Below are 16134 nucleotides of genomic sequence, written 5' to 3' on the forward strand. Positions count from 1 at the left end.
TCATTTTAAAGATGGTCTTACAAAGTAAAAAAATAAATTAATTTAAATAATAATTAATTCATTAATACTTGATATATAAAATATAAAATTTAAATAATTAATATAAATTATTTTTAAAATTTAATTTGAATATATAAATTATATTTTAAATATTAAGGCTACTATAAACATAACTTTAGTAAATTAATAAAATTTCATAAGTGGTGGAAAAATTAACTCAATTGCAATGTATCCTTATTTTCTCTGTTATTATTATTGTTATCGTTATTATCATTATTTCCACGACACTTTATTTTTATTTTGGTATTAATAAATATTTAAATTATATTACAAAACAAATATAATAAAACAATTTATGATAATTTATTAATATTATGATTATAAAAAATAAATTTTAAATGCATTTTAATTAATTAATATAAATTATTTATATATTTTAATTTATATATATAAATCATATTTATAATTTATAATAAATATAAATAGGGGACAATTTTATAATTTGACACTCAAATTGACTTTCAAAACTTTAAAAACTATAACTCTTTAAATTTTTTTTTATTTGAAGTAAAATCTCAATTCAAAAACATGATTTTGTTCGAAAAGCCATTCACCATTATTGTTAGCTTAAATTTGTGATTTAGAGTCGATTGAGTCTTAACTCGGTTGGCATTAGTATTATAGTCAGTGCAGGAGGACGTAAATTCGAGCATACTGAAATGCGTTTAAGAGTTGGAATGATTTATGAATAAGGTTGAGCAAAACTCGATTCAACTCAAAAAAATTGAAAAGAGTTTTAAATTTTGAGTTAATCGAATGGAGTTGTTCGAGTTATTTGAATTATTCGAGTTAACTTGAATAACTCGATTCGAGTTTCGAGTTTAAGTTGAGTTGAATTTCACAATTCGAATAATTTGAATAATAGATTGGTGTAAATACCTTTTTGGTCTCTGTCAATTTTAAAAATAACTAAATTGGTCTCTCTTTCAACAAAATTACAAAAAAATTAAAATAATTTTCAAAACCAAAATATTTAAAATAAATCAAATTTTATATTTTCAAAAACTATAAAAATTCTAAAAACTATATAAAAATTTAAATTTAAAAAATTATAAAATAATAATTTTGAGAACCTAATTAATGATTCAAATTTATCATACTCAATTATCTTATTATTATTTTGCTTTGAATTTTTTCAAATTTATGTGCTCTAACATGGAACTAGTTATACTTTAACAATATTTTTATTTAACACATTTAATTTTTTAAATTTAACTCGAGCAATTTCATTTGATTCGACTCCATTCGAATTTCATTTCACTCGACTCGATTTGGAAAAATTTCAAGTTGAATTAGGATGATAAAATAAGACTCGTAAACTCGATTAACTCAGAATTTTTTCACTCAATTTAATACAACATTTACCCTTAATTATTAGTAATTTTAAACATTATATTCATACACCTCTAAAACTCAATATGAAATGAAGTTGAAGTAGTGGAAGATGAAACCTTGGACATGGTCCACTTTAACTTGGTACATGAATTTGTTTGATTGGACTTTATTTTTGGTTGGATTTTAATTGGATTTAAACTAACATTAATATTGGGTTTGGGCCATTCTAAATAAATAATATTTGGTTAAGGAAAAACAAAATTGTTCTATTCCAACATTTAGTTAAAAAGTGTAGATTATAATATTGGTATTTGTTGATGATGTGCACTTAAACAATTAATATTATCTGTAAGTGATACTTTTAGGAATTTTTTAATTTTAAACATCAAATAGTACAATAAGAGGCCTGAAATGACCATTTAGTAATAGGATAAGTTTCTACTTTATTTTCCAAACAATTTAATTTAATACATATATTCTCATTCATACATTTTAATGTTTTTTTCTTATATTTATATTTATATTTAATTTATTTTTATTAAAAACTTAATTTAGTATATTTTAATTCAAATCTTTTAGCTTCATCTCTGCACAAAACAACTCAATTAGAAGATATTTAAAATTATTTAAAATTTAAATAAATATTACTATAAAAGTGTTTTTATCTTTCAATATATTTATATAAATTTCATAAAAAAATTTAACCCATAATAAATCTTAAAAAAAGCTTACACACATGGAGTAATCTTTATTATATTTACATTTACATATTCAAATTGCTACGTGATATTCACATTTATCCCTTTTTTTTCTTTTTGGTGAAAAGAATAGTCAATACAATACTTAGATTAAACTACTAAAACTTAATGGATTCTCTGCAAAAAACTGCAGACCTTCATTCCTGTTAAAAGTTAATTTAGCGATGTGATCAGCTTCTGTATTCTTTTCTCGAGGAATATGTGACATTTTTCATTGATCCATTTTCGATAATATTATCTTCGAATTCGTCTAATAAATGAAGAATTAAAAGACTTTGAGAAAGCTACTTGAATGGCGTGAATAATCTCCATGTTATCTGTCGGAATCGACTCTTTGTCCCAACTTCTGTTATGAAGAACCGTCAAGTCATCTAGGATACCCCATAACTCAACATTAAAAATAGAACAAAGTCCCAATCTCCTATTAAACCCAATTATCGTGATGATCCCTCAACATTTATCCCCATTTTCAACACTTGTTAAACAACATTAGTTCAAATTCTATTCTTTTAAATAAAAATAAAAATTTGAAATAATGAAATATCAATATTAATGCAATTAACACATGAATCAAGTAGCAATGTATGAACAAAATTATAAGCCAATAATAGCAAATATTAGTTGACTGGTCTAAACTCTATTCTTTTATTATTGATAATCATGGAAGGACAGTTTTGTCTATATGCATGCTTTATTTATATATTTTATTATTATTTTGTGAATTAAAGGAATTTTGGTATATTCTTCTTTAGTACTTAATTAATGTATAATAATTATTAGGTGACCCAAATTTTAATTCTATATATATAAGTTTAACAGCCTAAATTGATTTTATTTGGTGTGCTAATAAAATAACTTCTTTTGTGAAAGACTTTGTCATAGGCTAGGTTGTCACTTCTATTTTATACATTTTCTTTAAATTATCAAATCTAACCTTTTTTTAAAGAAAAGTAAAATAAATAACTAGAGAGTATTATTAAATTTGTTAGTGGTAACTAAATTATATCCAAATTTTAAATCGGTTCTTTTACTTGAATTTCAAAAGTATTGGTACCGTATTAATTAGTTTCTTTCATCAATTTAACATGAATTTTGCCATATCGGTTTGGATTTGACATAAAAATATTTAAAAATATGTTAAATACGTATATACTTACTATATGGATATTTTGGATTTGATTTATTTAAAAAAGAATCAGGCAGTGACATTAAAAATTATAAGGGTATTCTTTTGTATTTTTAATACTTGTGATCCAATATATATATGATAATTACAAATATGTTTTAAATATGCTACATGCCAAAATCGAGCTAACATTTAACATTCAAGCTGATGAGTAGAATGATAAAATAATTTGATTGACGTAATAATGATATTTTAAGGATTCAATTAAAATATTTTGAAGTGAGAATACTATTTTAGAATTTAAACTATGACATCATATGCAATTAACCCTAAAATATAATACTATATATATATAAAAAGCAAAACTATATTGTAATTAAGAGAAAATTATATATTTCTACAAAAGGAGAGAGAAATTTATATAAATGTAAGTATCAGTAAATACAATTATAATAAAAATTAATTGGGTACTGGCTGACCGGATTGATTGAATTAATTTCTTTTAAATTTTCAATTAAATTTAATAAATTGTTTGTATAATCAAATAGAAAATTGGTGATTTCATTTTTTAATATTCATTTTTATTTTTTAATTAAATTATAAAGTGATTTAACCAATTCAAACAATCTAATTCTGAAAACAATTTCATAAATTACATATGATTTAATATATATAATTTCTATCTGAAAATGGAATATTTTTAATTTTATTAAAATGGGGAAAAGTTAAGAAAAAAATTGATTTCAGTTTTATTTCCCAAGGCTGCAGATTTTCTCTCCCCTTTCTTTTTGTGTCAACGATTTTCTCTTTTGTCAATTTCTGCTTTTTTTATAAATTTTATTTTTCCAACAGTTTTTCACATTCTCTACTTTTTCTTCAATCTTCTTCTATCTTATGACCCTTTCTCCCTAAATGTTTTCCCTCTTATGGCTTTCATCTGATTTTCACATACTAACTTTGACTTCCCACTGCTAACACATTACTAACATTAGTTTTATTTTTCTGGGTTTTTAATTTGGTGTTTGGGTTTCAAAGAGGGAAACCCCATTTCTTTCTCTTTGCTTCTTCCAAAGCTTTTTTCTAATGGGAGTTTGTCACTAGGTTATTTGTTTTTTGTAGTTAGGGTTTTCGGTTTTCTGGGTAGGTGTGAATTTTGCAGAGGATTTATGATGAGGAAGCATGGATGGCAATTACCTGCTCATACCTTTCAAGTAATGGGTCTTTTTTTTTTTTTAGCTTTGTGATGCAAAAATATGCTTAAAATTTCTATTTGATCCATGTTTGCTCATTGGGTTTTTAGTTCTTAGCTGTTTGCTGCTGAATTTCATGTGGGTTGCTCTCGATTTAATGATTTTCATCCTATTTAGTGATGAAATTTAGTGTTGAAATATGCTTTTTTAAGTGTAATTTTTGTTCCTTGTATGTTGAATTAGCACTGACTTTCTTCAACCTGATGGGTTAGCATAGCTCTTTGTACTGTGTAGACTGTAATTTTGAACTAATAGACTGAGGAGGGTTCGATTTTTATGAATTCAAAGTCCGGGTTTTTGTAGTTCAGTACGGTCCATTCAGTTTTAGTAATGTTCTAGTTATTAATTGTATGGATGAGGAAAGAATAAAACTATTCTCATTATTATTCAAATGAAATATTCTGGATTCTACAGTTCTGGTTCGTTCTTTAGAGTTGCTTATGGTCTTGAATTAGAGGATAATGCTTAAGAAAAAGTAGAAGAAATGTTTCCTTTTCTTCTTCATACCTGAGAAGCCATCTGCATTGTTGAGTTCTGTTGCTAGCTAGAGTTGATTTTCGAAGAATATCCTCATAAACGGTTGATCTGGTCGAGGGTAAAAGAAGGGTCAGTTTATTAGGAACATTAGTTTTTAAAGCTGGTTTTGGAAGGACTAAAATGTGGTTGGGCCACCAAATGGTTCCAAACTTTTTCTTGCTTCTCGAAATCTGTCTCCATATGGGTAGAAGTGCCATGGAGGCTCTTTTACTAGGAGTCAGATTGCATTTTTGTCCTCTCTACTAAAAAAATGGGTAAATTAGTTCTTATACGTTATATCAAAGAGCAAATTGGTCCTTCTATTAAAAGTTTCATCCATTTCTATTGTCAAAAATTGGTCCATGTAAGTCAGCATGAGGCACACGTTGCACGCCATGTGTCACTGATTGGTTATTCCGTCAGCTATGCTAGTTTTTAACTGTACAAATTGATGAAAATTTTTAACAGAAAGAACCAATTTGCCCTTTGATCTAACGTGTAGGGACTAATTTGCCCTTTTTTTGAGTGAGGTAAAATGCAATCTGACTCCTAGTACAATGGCCTCCATGGTACTTTACCTCTCTATATGTTAACTCGGTGAAGGGGGGCCATCTCTGAATTATGCATACTTCAATTTATGGAGCAAGAAACTTTAGGAGAGGAAGCTGTATACAGCACCTTGAGAATGACTGTTGGGGTATCTCCATTTTGAAAGTTCTACATGTCTTGGTGGTTTATTGTGAACGTTATCTCTAAGCCTAATCTGAGAGGATAAGAATGAGGTTCAATCCATGTGTGATTCTCAAACTAATCCTACTTTCTGTCAGTTACTTTCAACTTTCACAACATGTTTATTAAACAAGTATCTGAGTTGGGTACACTTCAATAGTTTTATCCAATCACACTGATCAGAGTAAGAAGAAGACAAATTAAGGCACATTTTTGGTAAAACAAGTGTCACTATCCTAGAGGTTCAGAGGTAAACATGTTTTTTAGGTTTAAAATAGATAAATCTTGGAGGGACGCTTCATTGGTATAAAAAAAAAATCCCTTGGGGGTATTGAACTATTTGTCTGATTCTAATCCATAGGTCTGACCGGTACGGCACTCAATGATTAACATTCTTCTAGGATGAATTCATTCATTGGGTTTTGAGATGATCTTCATGCTTTAACTTCTTTAAAAATTCAAATCTATATGTATTAAATAATCTATGTCTTTTCATGTGTGTGTGTGATAACCTTTGTTTTGCAACCACATGCAAATGGCACCTATAAGTAACTCTTTCTGATTACTTTCATATAATTATATTTGATTGAAATTGATAACCTCTTTTTTTCTTGATAGGTTGTTGCAATTACTGTGTTCTGCTTGTTAGTGGTTGCATTTTATGCTTTCTTCGCTCCTTTCGTTGGAGGGCGCATTTGGGAATATGTTCTGGTTGGAACTTACTCACTGGTGGTATGTGAATTTCATTTGTTATATTTATATTAGGGCTACAAAAAATCCTTTATTTCTTATTTTTTTGAATGAAAGACCTATGCAGATTTCAATTTAGAAAACCTTTAATGCCTGCTTCCATGTTAAGATCTAAGTACAAATAATTTTTTGCAGCAATAATTTTTGCTTTCAATCTGCATAAAGTAATCTACAATGGTAAAAGTACTATGAGGGCCTCTGTAATAGGAGTCAGATTGCATTTGCCCCCTCTACTAAAAAAATGAGCAAATTAGTCCCTGTACGTTAGATCAAAGAGCAAACTAATCCTTTCAGTTAAAATTTTCATCCACTTCTACTGTTAAAAACTGGTGTGACTGATGGAATAACAAGACAGTTACACATGGCACGTAACGTGTACCTCATGTTGATGTACAAAGACCAGTTTTTAACAGTGGAAATGGATGAAAATTTTAATAGAATGACCAATTTGCTCTCTGATCTAACATATGAGGACTAATTTGCTCATTTTTTGAGTAAAGGGAGCAAAATGCAATCCGACTCCTAGTACAAGGGCCTCCATAGTACTTTTACCAATCCACAACCATAACCATTGAGTCTTATGTCACTACCATTGTTCTTTTGATTGCAATGCAGGCACTCCTAGTTTTTATACTTTATGTTCGGTGTACTGCAATTAACCCTGCTGATCCTGGTATCATGTCAAAGTTTATTGGTGGATCAAACAAATTTGAAAAGCATGGGTTATCAGTGAAGGATTTACCTAGAAAATACGATGAGTTCGGCAGTGGACTGCATTCATCGCCATCAACAGTTTCTAGAAGTTCCAGGGCAGCACCGAACTCAAGTATGAAAGGTTCGGTGGAAGATCCTGGAACAATAGACGCTCCGACAGAGTATACAAGCAGGAAATCTTGTTGCATTGGAGGAATCTTTTGTGCTTTATTTGTTCATGAAGATTGTCGCAAGCAGGAAGCGGCTGCCGAGCAAGGCAGTGAAGATGCTTTGTATTGTACGTTGTGCAAGGCTGAGGTATTCTGGAACCTATTTGGCTACCCTTTTTATTATGTTATATCAGCTTTAATTTTCATCATTTTTAGTAATTTTATGTCCATGGTGTCCTAAACATTTCCTGCAATAAATTTGGAATCTTGCTTTTATTATCTTTGTTCTAATGCAATTACGAGGGTAGGGTAACATGCTTGATAACATTATTGAGTCAGAATTAATGTTCCCGAGATCAAATAAAGGGAAAAATACACTACTTTTTCATTAGCATGTTCATAGTTTTTTTTGTCATAACTATTTTGAGTTTCCATCTCCAACACTTCAAGCTGCCTCAGTCATTTTCATGATAGATGATGTATACCTTGTCCGGCCTGCATCACCTCTAGTCCGCTATTTTCTACTATGTTTTCTTCACTACTCCCTGGATTTTCATATGACATGCTTAGCACTAATCTTATCATCCCTTGCAAGTCCACGTGACTGCTGGCTATGACTTATGTTTGCATCTGTCAATGCTACTGCCGGATGCGTTGTAAGGCAACAGTGAAAGTAATGCAGATTGAAGAAAATTGAACACCATTAACTGAATATATGGATTCCAACAATTAAAACCAATAAAATTGTATTGGATCACTTGAATGTTATATACAAACATTTTACTGATCAGGATTTGAAAGGTTGGCAGTACCTTAATATGGCGTATGGCTTTCTTTCTCACTTCTGAATGATCTCCACAATGCAGGTGCGCAAGTTTAGTAAACATTGTAGAAGCTGTGATAAATGTGTTGATGGTTTTGATCATCACTGCCGGGTAACTATTTTCATCTTGTTTCGTGTTCTTTAGTCATAATTGTTTGTGACATAAGCTGTTTATTTGTATGTGGAAATTAATCTCCATCTCATATGTGGCTGCAGTGGTTAAACAATTGTGTAGGACACAAAAATTATGTTACATTCATCTCTCTGATGGCCGTCAGTATTGTTTGGGTATGTTTTCTAGTTGGTTGTTTGTTATATAAAAGTCGTACTTCCCAATTCATGATGATGCTTCTCTCCCTCAATCCCACCCTCCCTCTCCATCATTCAGTTAGTTATGGAAGCCGGTGTCGGTATTGCTGTCCTAGTTCGTTGCTTTGTTAACAAGAAGGGCATGGAGACTGAGATTATTGATAGGCTTGGAAATGGTTTTTCTCGGGCTCCATTTGCAACAGTAGTGGTACATTCCCTTACTAAATGCTTTGAAGATGATGTGTAATTTGTGTTTTTGTATTATCACAAGTATCTAAGTTGGATCCAAAAATTTTGTAGGCCGTATGTACTGCAGTTTCTGTCCTGGCTTGTGTACCTCTGGGTGAACTTTTCTTCTTCCACATTATACTAATTAGAAAGGTTAGTTTCCGAGAAATGAAGCATTATTGTTCTTTTATGGTGAGCTAGTTTCTAGCTATAAGATGATGAAATTTGAAGATGAGCTAGTTTCTAGCTATAAGATGATGAAATTTGAAGATATTCACATTTATAGCTAGAATTGCTGTAATTTTTGAATTTTGTACATTTTGGTAACCAGATATACTGAATAAGGTAAATAGAGTTGTCTCTCATATGAGCAAGCACTAAGGCAATTTTTGTGGCAATCCTTTTGACATTTGGAATCAGGGTATTACAACCTATGAATATGTTGTGGCAATGAGAGTGATGAGTGAAGCGCCTGCTGGAGCATCCGTGGATGAGGAGCTGCCCAATGTGGTGTACTCTCCGTCTGGATCAGCTACAACCGGCATGAGTGGTGGAAGTTCGCTTGGCCTTCAGTACAAGGGGGCATGGTGTACCCCTCCTAGAGTTTTTGTGGATTACCAGGTAATTAATCCTGCATGTCGCCTTTTGAATCTATGTTCTCCAGTTTTTGCGTATTTTTTTAGTATAAAACTGGGTAAAAGTATTATGAAGGCCCTTGTACTAGGAGTGGGATTGCATTTTACCCTCTTCACTTAAAAAATGAGCAAAGTTGCTCCTGTACCTTAGATCAAAGAGTAAATCAATCATTCTATTAAAAATTTCATCCATTTCTACTGTTAAAAATTGGCCCTTGTACGTCAGCATGAGGTACATGTGGCACGTCGCGTGTCACTATTTGGTTATTCTGTTAGTCATGCCAGTTTTTAACAGTAAAAATAGATGAAAATATTAACAAAAAGGATCTAATATACATGGACTAAATTACTCATTTTTTTAGTAAAGGGGGCAAAATGCAATATGGCACCTAGTACAAGGGTCTCTACGATATTTTTACCCATAACACTGATGATTTTGTTTTTTGAGAATATAAAACTGATGATTTTAAACCCCTGTTGGACGTGGATACATCAGGATGAAGTTGTGCCTCATTTGGAGCCTGGAATGCTTCCGTCGACTGTTGACCCGGATGCAGCTGGTTTTGCAGAAAGAGAGAATAAGGGGCCTAAAAGGCCGGTTCGTATTAGTGCGTGGAAGCTGGCAAAGTTAGATTCTACTGATGCTATGAGAGCAGCAGCCAGAGCAAGAGCATCCTCATCTGTTCTTCGGCCTGTTGATAATCGTCGTATGGGAGATCCTGAACATAGTTCCAGTGGCAACATGAGCATTAGAAGTAGTGTTAGCACAGATACGGGTTTAAATAAAGAGGTAAAGCATGACCAGCGATTATCGCCACTAGGAAACTCTTTTGCTCCGAGTCAAGGTAGCCGTGATGAGTACGAGACGGGAACTCAAAGCGTAAGTAGCTTCAGCAGTCCAAGCCATATTCACGAGTCGGTCTCACTTAGCCCATTACCTCAAACTCAAGGTGGTCGTTTTAATATAGCTACCTCAGCTCCTGCCATTCCTGATCGTACCTTTATGTCTAATCCTTCATTTCCTGTTATCAACAATCCCATCAGACCTGGTCCGTCAGTTCCCGATGATAGGGTAATGCATAGGGGTTCAACCGTTGATCCATTGTTGCTTTCTGCTCCTGCTGCTTCTCTTCTTAGAGATGTCAAAAGGACTTCGGTTGTATGGGATCAAGAAGCCGGTAGGTACGTATCAGTCCCCGTTTCTGCAACCGATGCTCGGAATAGATCGTCTATACAAACGGGTTTGCCAAATCCTAGTGGTGAAACTAGCATGCAGGGTAGAAGGATTGGTTTTCCGCAGCAGGAGTCGTCTTTGCAAGCAAGGGGTCCGGCACAACAGGCAGAGAAGCTACTGTATACAGGAGACTCTATTTTCTTTGGCGGCCCACTTTCGAGTGTTCCGGTTAGGGATAGTTTGAGAAACGATAAGGGTTCCGGTTTGAGGGAAGCTCAAGAAAGAGTAGGTCTGAACTTGCCTCGAGAATCTAGATTCAAAAGGGACTCGGTCTCGAACCAACTTCCTGTATTTGTCCCTGGAGGCTTTGAAAACAATTCTGCTGCATCTGTTTCCGGTTTTAAGTAGATTTCAGTCCAACTCCTAACGAAGTTTCTGCACATTTTTCCCCTTGAATCAAAGGGCAACAGAGATCGAAAAAGCCTCTTGTCTGAGATGCTTGTTCACTGGAACCTTGCAATTTTGATATGTTGCTGACTAGATTATTGCATGGTTCAAGTGGTCTCTTCCCGAATGATCCGAAAAAGCTCAAGATTATTTATTTTCAGTTGGATTTTTGTATCGTCACTTGTAAGATAATTTTCAAGATTTATGGTTGATGGTTAGAAACATTTGTTGACATTACTGCTATTCATGATCATGCTTCAATCACAAGAAACAACATTGTCAATGGCAGCTCTCAAATTATACCCCCATGAAAGCATATTTTTCGAGGGAAACACATTGGGATTTTTTAATTTTTGTAATCACTTGGGACCATTTTTGCAAAATCAAAAGATACAACTCATCTATTATCCTTCAAAATTTTTGCAACAAAGCAATTTTGTGTCCTGAACCTATCTGTACATATGAACCAAAGTTACGAGATCAAAAATTGGATAACAATGGTAGGAGCCTGTAAAAATCTGGAAACTTCCCTAAAAAATTAAATGATTACTCAATGGGGAGGAAAGGAATTTCAACCATTGCCTGATTTAATCTCTCAAAAGTTCATCACAGTCGAGCTGAGGTTGAGCAAAGGCTCCAATGCACTCGGAGCAAATTTTCGAGCAAAGAGATAACATACCGATGTTAGCTCATCGTTATACGAACAAAGCGTTCCGTTATTCCTTATGGATTGTATAAAACCTTCTGTGACATTAACTCCCTCATATTTTGCTGGATGAGGGCCTCCCATTGACCAATCGACCCAGGTTATGGTCCGATTTGCATTCAATGATCCGTGGAACATGTTCAGGTAAGTTGGAATGTAATGCTCATCAGGATAGCATGCGGGCTTACAATACTTCTTGAAAAGGTTGTAGTACTTGGTGTCTGAGACAATGTATGTTGCAACTGAACGTTGCATCTCGAACCATTGGGATCCTTTTCGCCATTGATAGAGCTTAATGTGAGGAAGCATCTTACGGTTGTACCGACCACGACCATAGCGGGTTGGATCATCGTATGATTCAACGAAACTGTAGGTAGAACCAATGAGATACTTGTAGACAGTTGGGAAGTTATAGACTGGGATGCAGCTCTCGGAAAGAAGAATGAATCGCTCGTTTGAGAAGTCGAGCAGTGCATTGGCTAGTAACCGCCTCTCTGCATCAGCAAGTAAAAAGGACCCCCATTCCACACGCTAAACAAAAGAAAATCGGCACGTCAAATAAATAAATAGTTATATCACTTCGATCAACCAAAAACATTACTTCCTAACAATAATACGGCAGCAAAAACAGTTGTTCAAGAAAAAAAAAGAGGCAGTTGAATAGAAACAAGTGGCCTAAGAAGATAACAAATACATGGTTAGAAAGCAATCATGTCATATGGTCATATGTCAGTGCAGGTAAGAACAGATAGTTATACCTTCCTTGACCTAGGAACAAAAAGTTGCATCAGGATGATGGGTAAAAGTATCATGGAGCCTTTGTACTAGGAATTAGATTGCATTGTACCCTTTTATTAAAAAATGAGCAAATTAATTCCTGTACATTAGATTAAAAAATAAACTGGCACTTTCTATTAAAAATTTCATCCATTTTTGTTGTTAAAAATTGGTGTGGCTAATAGAATAACCAAACAGTTACAAGCAACGTACCTCATTTTGACAAATAGGGATCGATTAACAATAGGAATGGATGAAATTTTTAACAAGAGGACCAGTTTGCTTTTTTATTTAACGCACAAGTACTAATTAGCCCTTTTTTGAGTTGAGGGGGCAAAATAAAATGCCTCCATGATACTTTTACCCGGTGTGATGCTACATGCTTTAACCAGTGGAATAAATACACTATGTTCATGTTTACATTGAGTTTTACTCCTTTGTTTCCCATCACCATGGCAGAAGAAATTAAGAAACGGCATAAGCTTTGGCACTGAGAGGATGGAATAGGGATGAGATGAGATGAGAAAAAAAAGAATGAAGGGAAGAAAAGGAGAGTGAAGATTGACCAAAAAACATGAAAGGCCATTAAACACCAAGAAAGTTAAGAATTAAGGAAAATCGGCCAATTCAATTCGATAAGGTAGTCTTAAATACCCAACATGGAAGGCCCCATGTCACCTTATATACAATTAGAAGAGGCTATTAAGTTTCATCCCCTATATTATGTTTTGAAAGAATAAAAAGGATTTTTCTTGTTTCATGACAAAGGTTTAAAGATTTTGATAGACCTTACTCTAGGAAGTTTGAACATGACAGATCATGAAATGTTTACAACAAACTCCAAAGGGGTAAAAGTATCATGGAGACCCATGTACTAAGAGTCAGATTGCATTTTGCCCTCTTTACTTAAAAAATAGCTAAATCAATCCTTTTAAGTGAGATCAAAGAGAAAATTGGTTCTTTCTGTTAAAAATTTCTTTCATTTCTATTGTTAAAAATTGATATGGCTGACAAAATAACTAAACTGTTACATTTGGCATACCACGTATACTTTACGCTGACATATAGGGACCAGTTTTTAACTGTAAAACTGGATGTAATTTTTAACAGAAAGACTAGCTTGCTCTTTGACCTTACGTACAGGAACTAATTTGCCCATTTTTTGAGTAGAAGGGGCAATAAGCAATCCGACTCTCAATACAGGGGCCTCCATGGTACTTTTACCACTCCAATGCATATTTCCGCATCCAAACTCTTAAAATGGCTCTAGAGGTTTATATTTGCAATAAACAAACAGGTTCAAGTACATCTGAAAATAAAATGGAAGTAAAGCTTTTAAATTTTTTTACTTTGAAGATGTAGGAAAGGAATAACACTCGTGTATTTTAATAGTTTCTATAGAATAAAAAAAACCTTATGGAATATGTAGATAGCTTTATAATCCTTACAACATCTTCAGTCTTTATTATGCATGGCATTTAACCATTGTTTAAATCTCAACAACTCCCTAAAAAGCATCAAATTTCCATCTAAAATCCCAAAGAACACCTCTTACTAACAACAATAATTGAATCTCCTAGCCCCTCATGGTTCTCTAACAATATTGAGTTGCCTCTACCATGTAAATAGCATACTATTCCAAGTTTATTGGTGAAAGGAAGGAACACTCAACTTTGGGTAAGAATTCATTGGTTTTTTTGTATGAACAAGGTAGCTTTTATGTCCATTTTACAGTCTAAGAAGACTAATCCTTTTTAGGTTCGTGATTATCCCTCACAATAATATCATTTCCCTATCTCCATGAGTTTCCCTAAGTTTCAATGAAGAATAATTTATTAGGTCTTTTTATGACCAAGGTACCCTTCATGTAAGTTCTACGCTTCATGAAAATTAATTCTTTCAGAATTCTTGACTACCTTCCCAACAATGTAAGCTGCCTAAGTTTCCCTAAGTTCCGGTTAAGACTAATTCATTGGTCCTTTGATATTTAACAAAATGACAATTTCCCTAAGTTTCAATCAAGCACACAGCTAGAGTTCTTCAATGTTTACCAAAAAAACTCAAGAATCCATCAATCAAAACCATGATGCAGTACAATGAACATAAAAATGAACTAGGGATGAAAATGAAAACTTTGAAAAAGTACCTGACTAGGGATCTGTCTTCCATAGAAAGGAGAGCTAGTAGAGACATTAAGGTAATAATCAGGAGGTGTATGTAGATAAATAGAGAAAAAAATTTCATGGTCCTTAAAGAACCTCTCCCATAAAGGCATGAAAGGCAAAGGACCTCTAGTAAGGAACATGAAAGCCACCTTTGGTACCCTTGGAAATGGGTACTCTTTTTTATAAGGCATCATTGAAGCTCTCCAAAACAACTCATCATCTGATAATTTATGTGTTAAATTCATTGGATGAATAAAAGCATCCATTGAAAGGTAATCAATCTCTGGGCATGGGGCTTGAGTTTGATTGCAGTTGGCTTTGTTACTCGATACTTGAAATGAAGTGACCGTCGAAGTTGAAAAAAGCTGTGCTTGAGAAGAGAAATAAGTATTTATATGAGCACTGGTAGCTAATCCGATGATGATTCCAGCGACGAAGACAACCAAAAACGACAGAACTTGAACTAGTTTAAGCAAACCAGTGTACTTCTCAGCATCTTCTTTATCTCCTCTACCTCTCGCCATGGTTTTCGATTTTTCACACTGGAATTTTCACAAACAGATTGGATCCCCCCACCTTTTTTTTTCTTCAACCACCCAAATCAAAATTTTCAGAAAAAAAAAAAAAACAAGAGATCACCACCAATTCAATAAAAACCCAAATACAATCACAAGCAAACAATGAATCAAATCGACTTAGATCCAAAAACACATCATTTTCAACATGAAAAAAAAATTCAAAATTCTTGAAAATGATGATTCCTTGTTAAGACCAGTAAAGAGGGAAATGAAAACGATGGTTTTTTTTTTTTTTTTACTTCTGATTTTGATTTTCTGGTGTTGATTGAAAGTACTTTGGGCTATTAATTAGCCCAAATCCAATTAAAATATACTAATTTTCATTATCGACAATGCCGTATAATTTTCATTAAGTTTGAAAGGGGAAGACTATGAGATTGACGAGTAAAAGGCCGAACAGAACATTGTTGTATGACCATTAACTGGTCGTGTCCACTAATGTCCATAAAACAGCGTTAATGGATTTGTCTTGGTCGATCAGCCCAAGAATCCCAGGAAAATAGTTTCCGAAATTGAAGGAACATCATTTTCTGTCATGGGATTCGATTTAGAAATTAAATTCGTGAAAGAAAATGAGATTCCCAGCATAATGTTTGTATCGGATCGAATCCACCCGTTTAACTGAAAATTGGTCGAGCAATTAGTTTGGAGAATAATATTAAATTGATTTAATTAAAAATTGATACGGACCGATTGATCGAGTTAAAAAATCAATTGAATCGAATTTTTTTATCTTTTAATTTTTTAATTATTTTTAATCGAATTAATCAAATCAACGAATTGATAACTTAACTAATTCGACCACTAATCCTATTTTAAAATCATTCATTTCAGCACGTTTAATTCAATTAATTCATAGAAGAAATTTGATAATTTAAATTTTTATTAAAAACTTTTTTATCTTA

At 32.9% G+C, this 16134-nt stretch overlaps 2 protein-coding genes across 2 annotated transcripts; one reads left to right on the top strand and one right to left on the bottom strand.

The window, feature by feature from the left end:
• Positions 1-4062: 4062 nt before the first annotated feature.
• LOC105789603 (probable protein S-acyltransferase 19) lies at positions 4063-11286 on the top strand. The gene is made up of 9 exons (XM_012616977.2): positions 4063-4490; positions 6393-6506; positions 7140-7535; positions 8254-8322; positions 8427-8498; positions 8599-8727; positions 8820-8900; positions 9168-9368; positions 9879-11286. The coding sequence occupies exons 1-9, from the start codon at positions 4446-4448 to the stop codon at positions 10962-10964; spliced, it is 2193 nt and encodes a 730-aa protein (XP_012472431.1). The 5' UTR covers positions 4063-4445; the 3' UTR covers positions 10965-11286.
• Positions 11287-11504: 218 nt separating this feature from the next.
• Positions 11505-15419, bottom strand: LOC105789606 (glycosyltransferase BC10). The gene is made up of 2 exons (XM_012616980.2): positions 14633-15419; positions 11505-12240 (listed from the first exon to the last, which is right to left on the bottom strand). The coding sequence occupies exons 1-2, from the start codon at positions 15173-15175 to the stop codon at positions 11599-11601; spliced, it is 1185 nt and encodes a 394-aa protein (XP_012472434.1). The 5' UTR covers positions 15176-15419; the 3' UTR covers positions 11505-11598.
• Between the last annotated feature and the right edge of the window lie 715 nt (positions 15420-16134).

This window comes from Gossypium raimondii, chromosome 7, assembly GCF_025698545.1.
Source record: "Gossypium raimondii isolate GPD5lz chromosome 7, ASM2569854v1, whole genome shotgun sequence".
Classification (NCBI taxonomy): Eukaryota; Viridiplantae; Streptophyta; class Magnoliopsida; order Malvales; family Malvaceae; genus Gossypium; species Gossypium raimondii.

Bases quoted from the DNA above. Each gene is read 5' to 3' on its own strand.
- LOC105789603 (XM_012616977.2), top strand. From the start codon at position 4,446: ATGATGAGGAAGCATGGATGGCAATTACCTGCTCATACCTTTCAA. The intron at 8,323-8,426 runs GTAACTATTTTC...ATGTGGCTGCAG, and splicing joins GTTTTGATCATCACTGCCGG to TGGTTAAACAATTGTGTAGG. The intron at 9,369-9,878 runs GTAATTAATCCT...TGGATACATCAG, and splicing joins GAGTTTTTGTGGATTACCAG to GATGAAGTTGTGCCTCATTT.
- LOC105789606 (XM_012616980.2), bottom strand. From the start codon at position 15,175: ATGGCGAGAGGTAGAGGAGATAAAGAAGATGCTGAGAAGTACACTGGT. The intron at 12,241-14,632 runs GTACTTTTTCAA...TCTTTTGTTTAG, and splicing joins GAAGACAGATCCCTAGTCAG to CGTGTGGAATGGGGGTCCTT.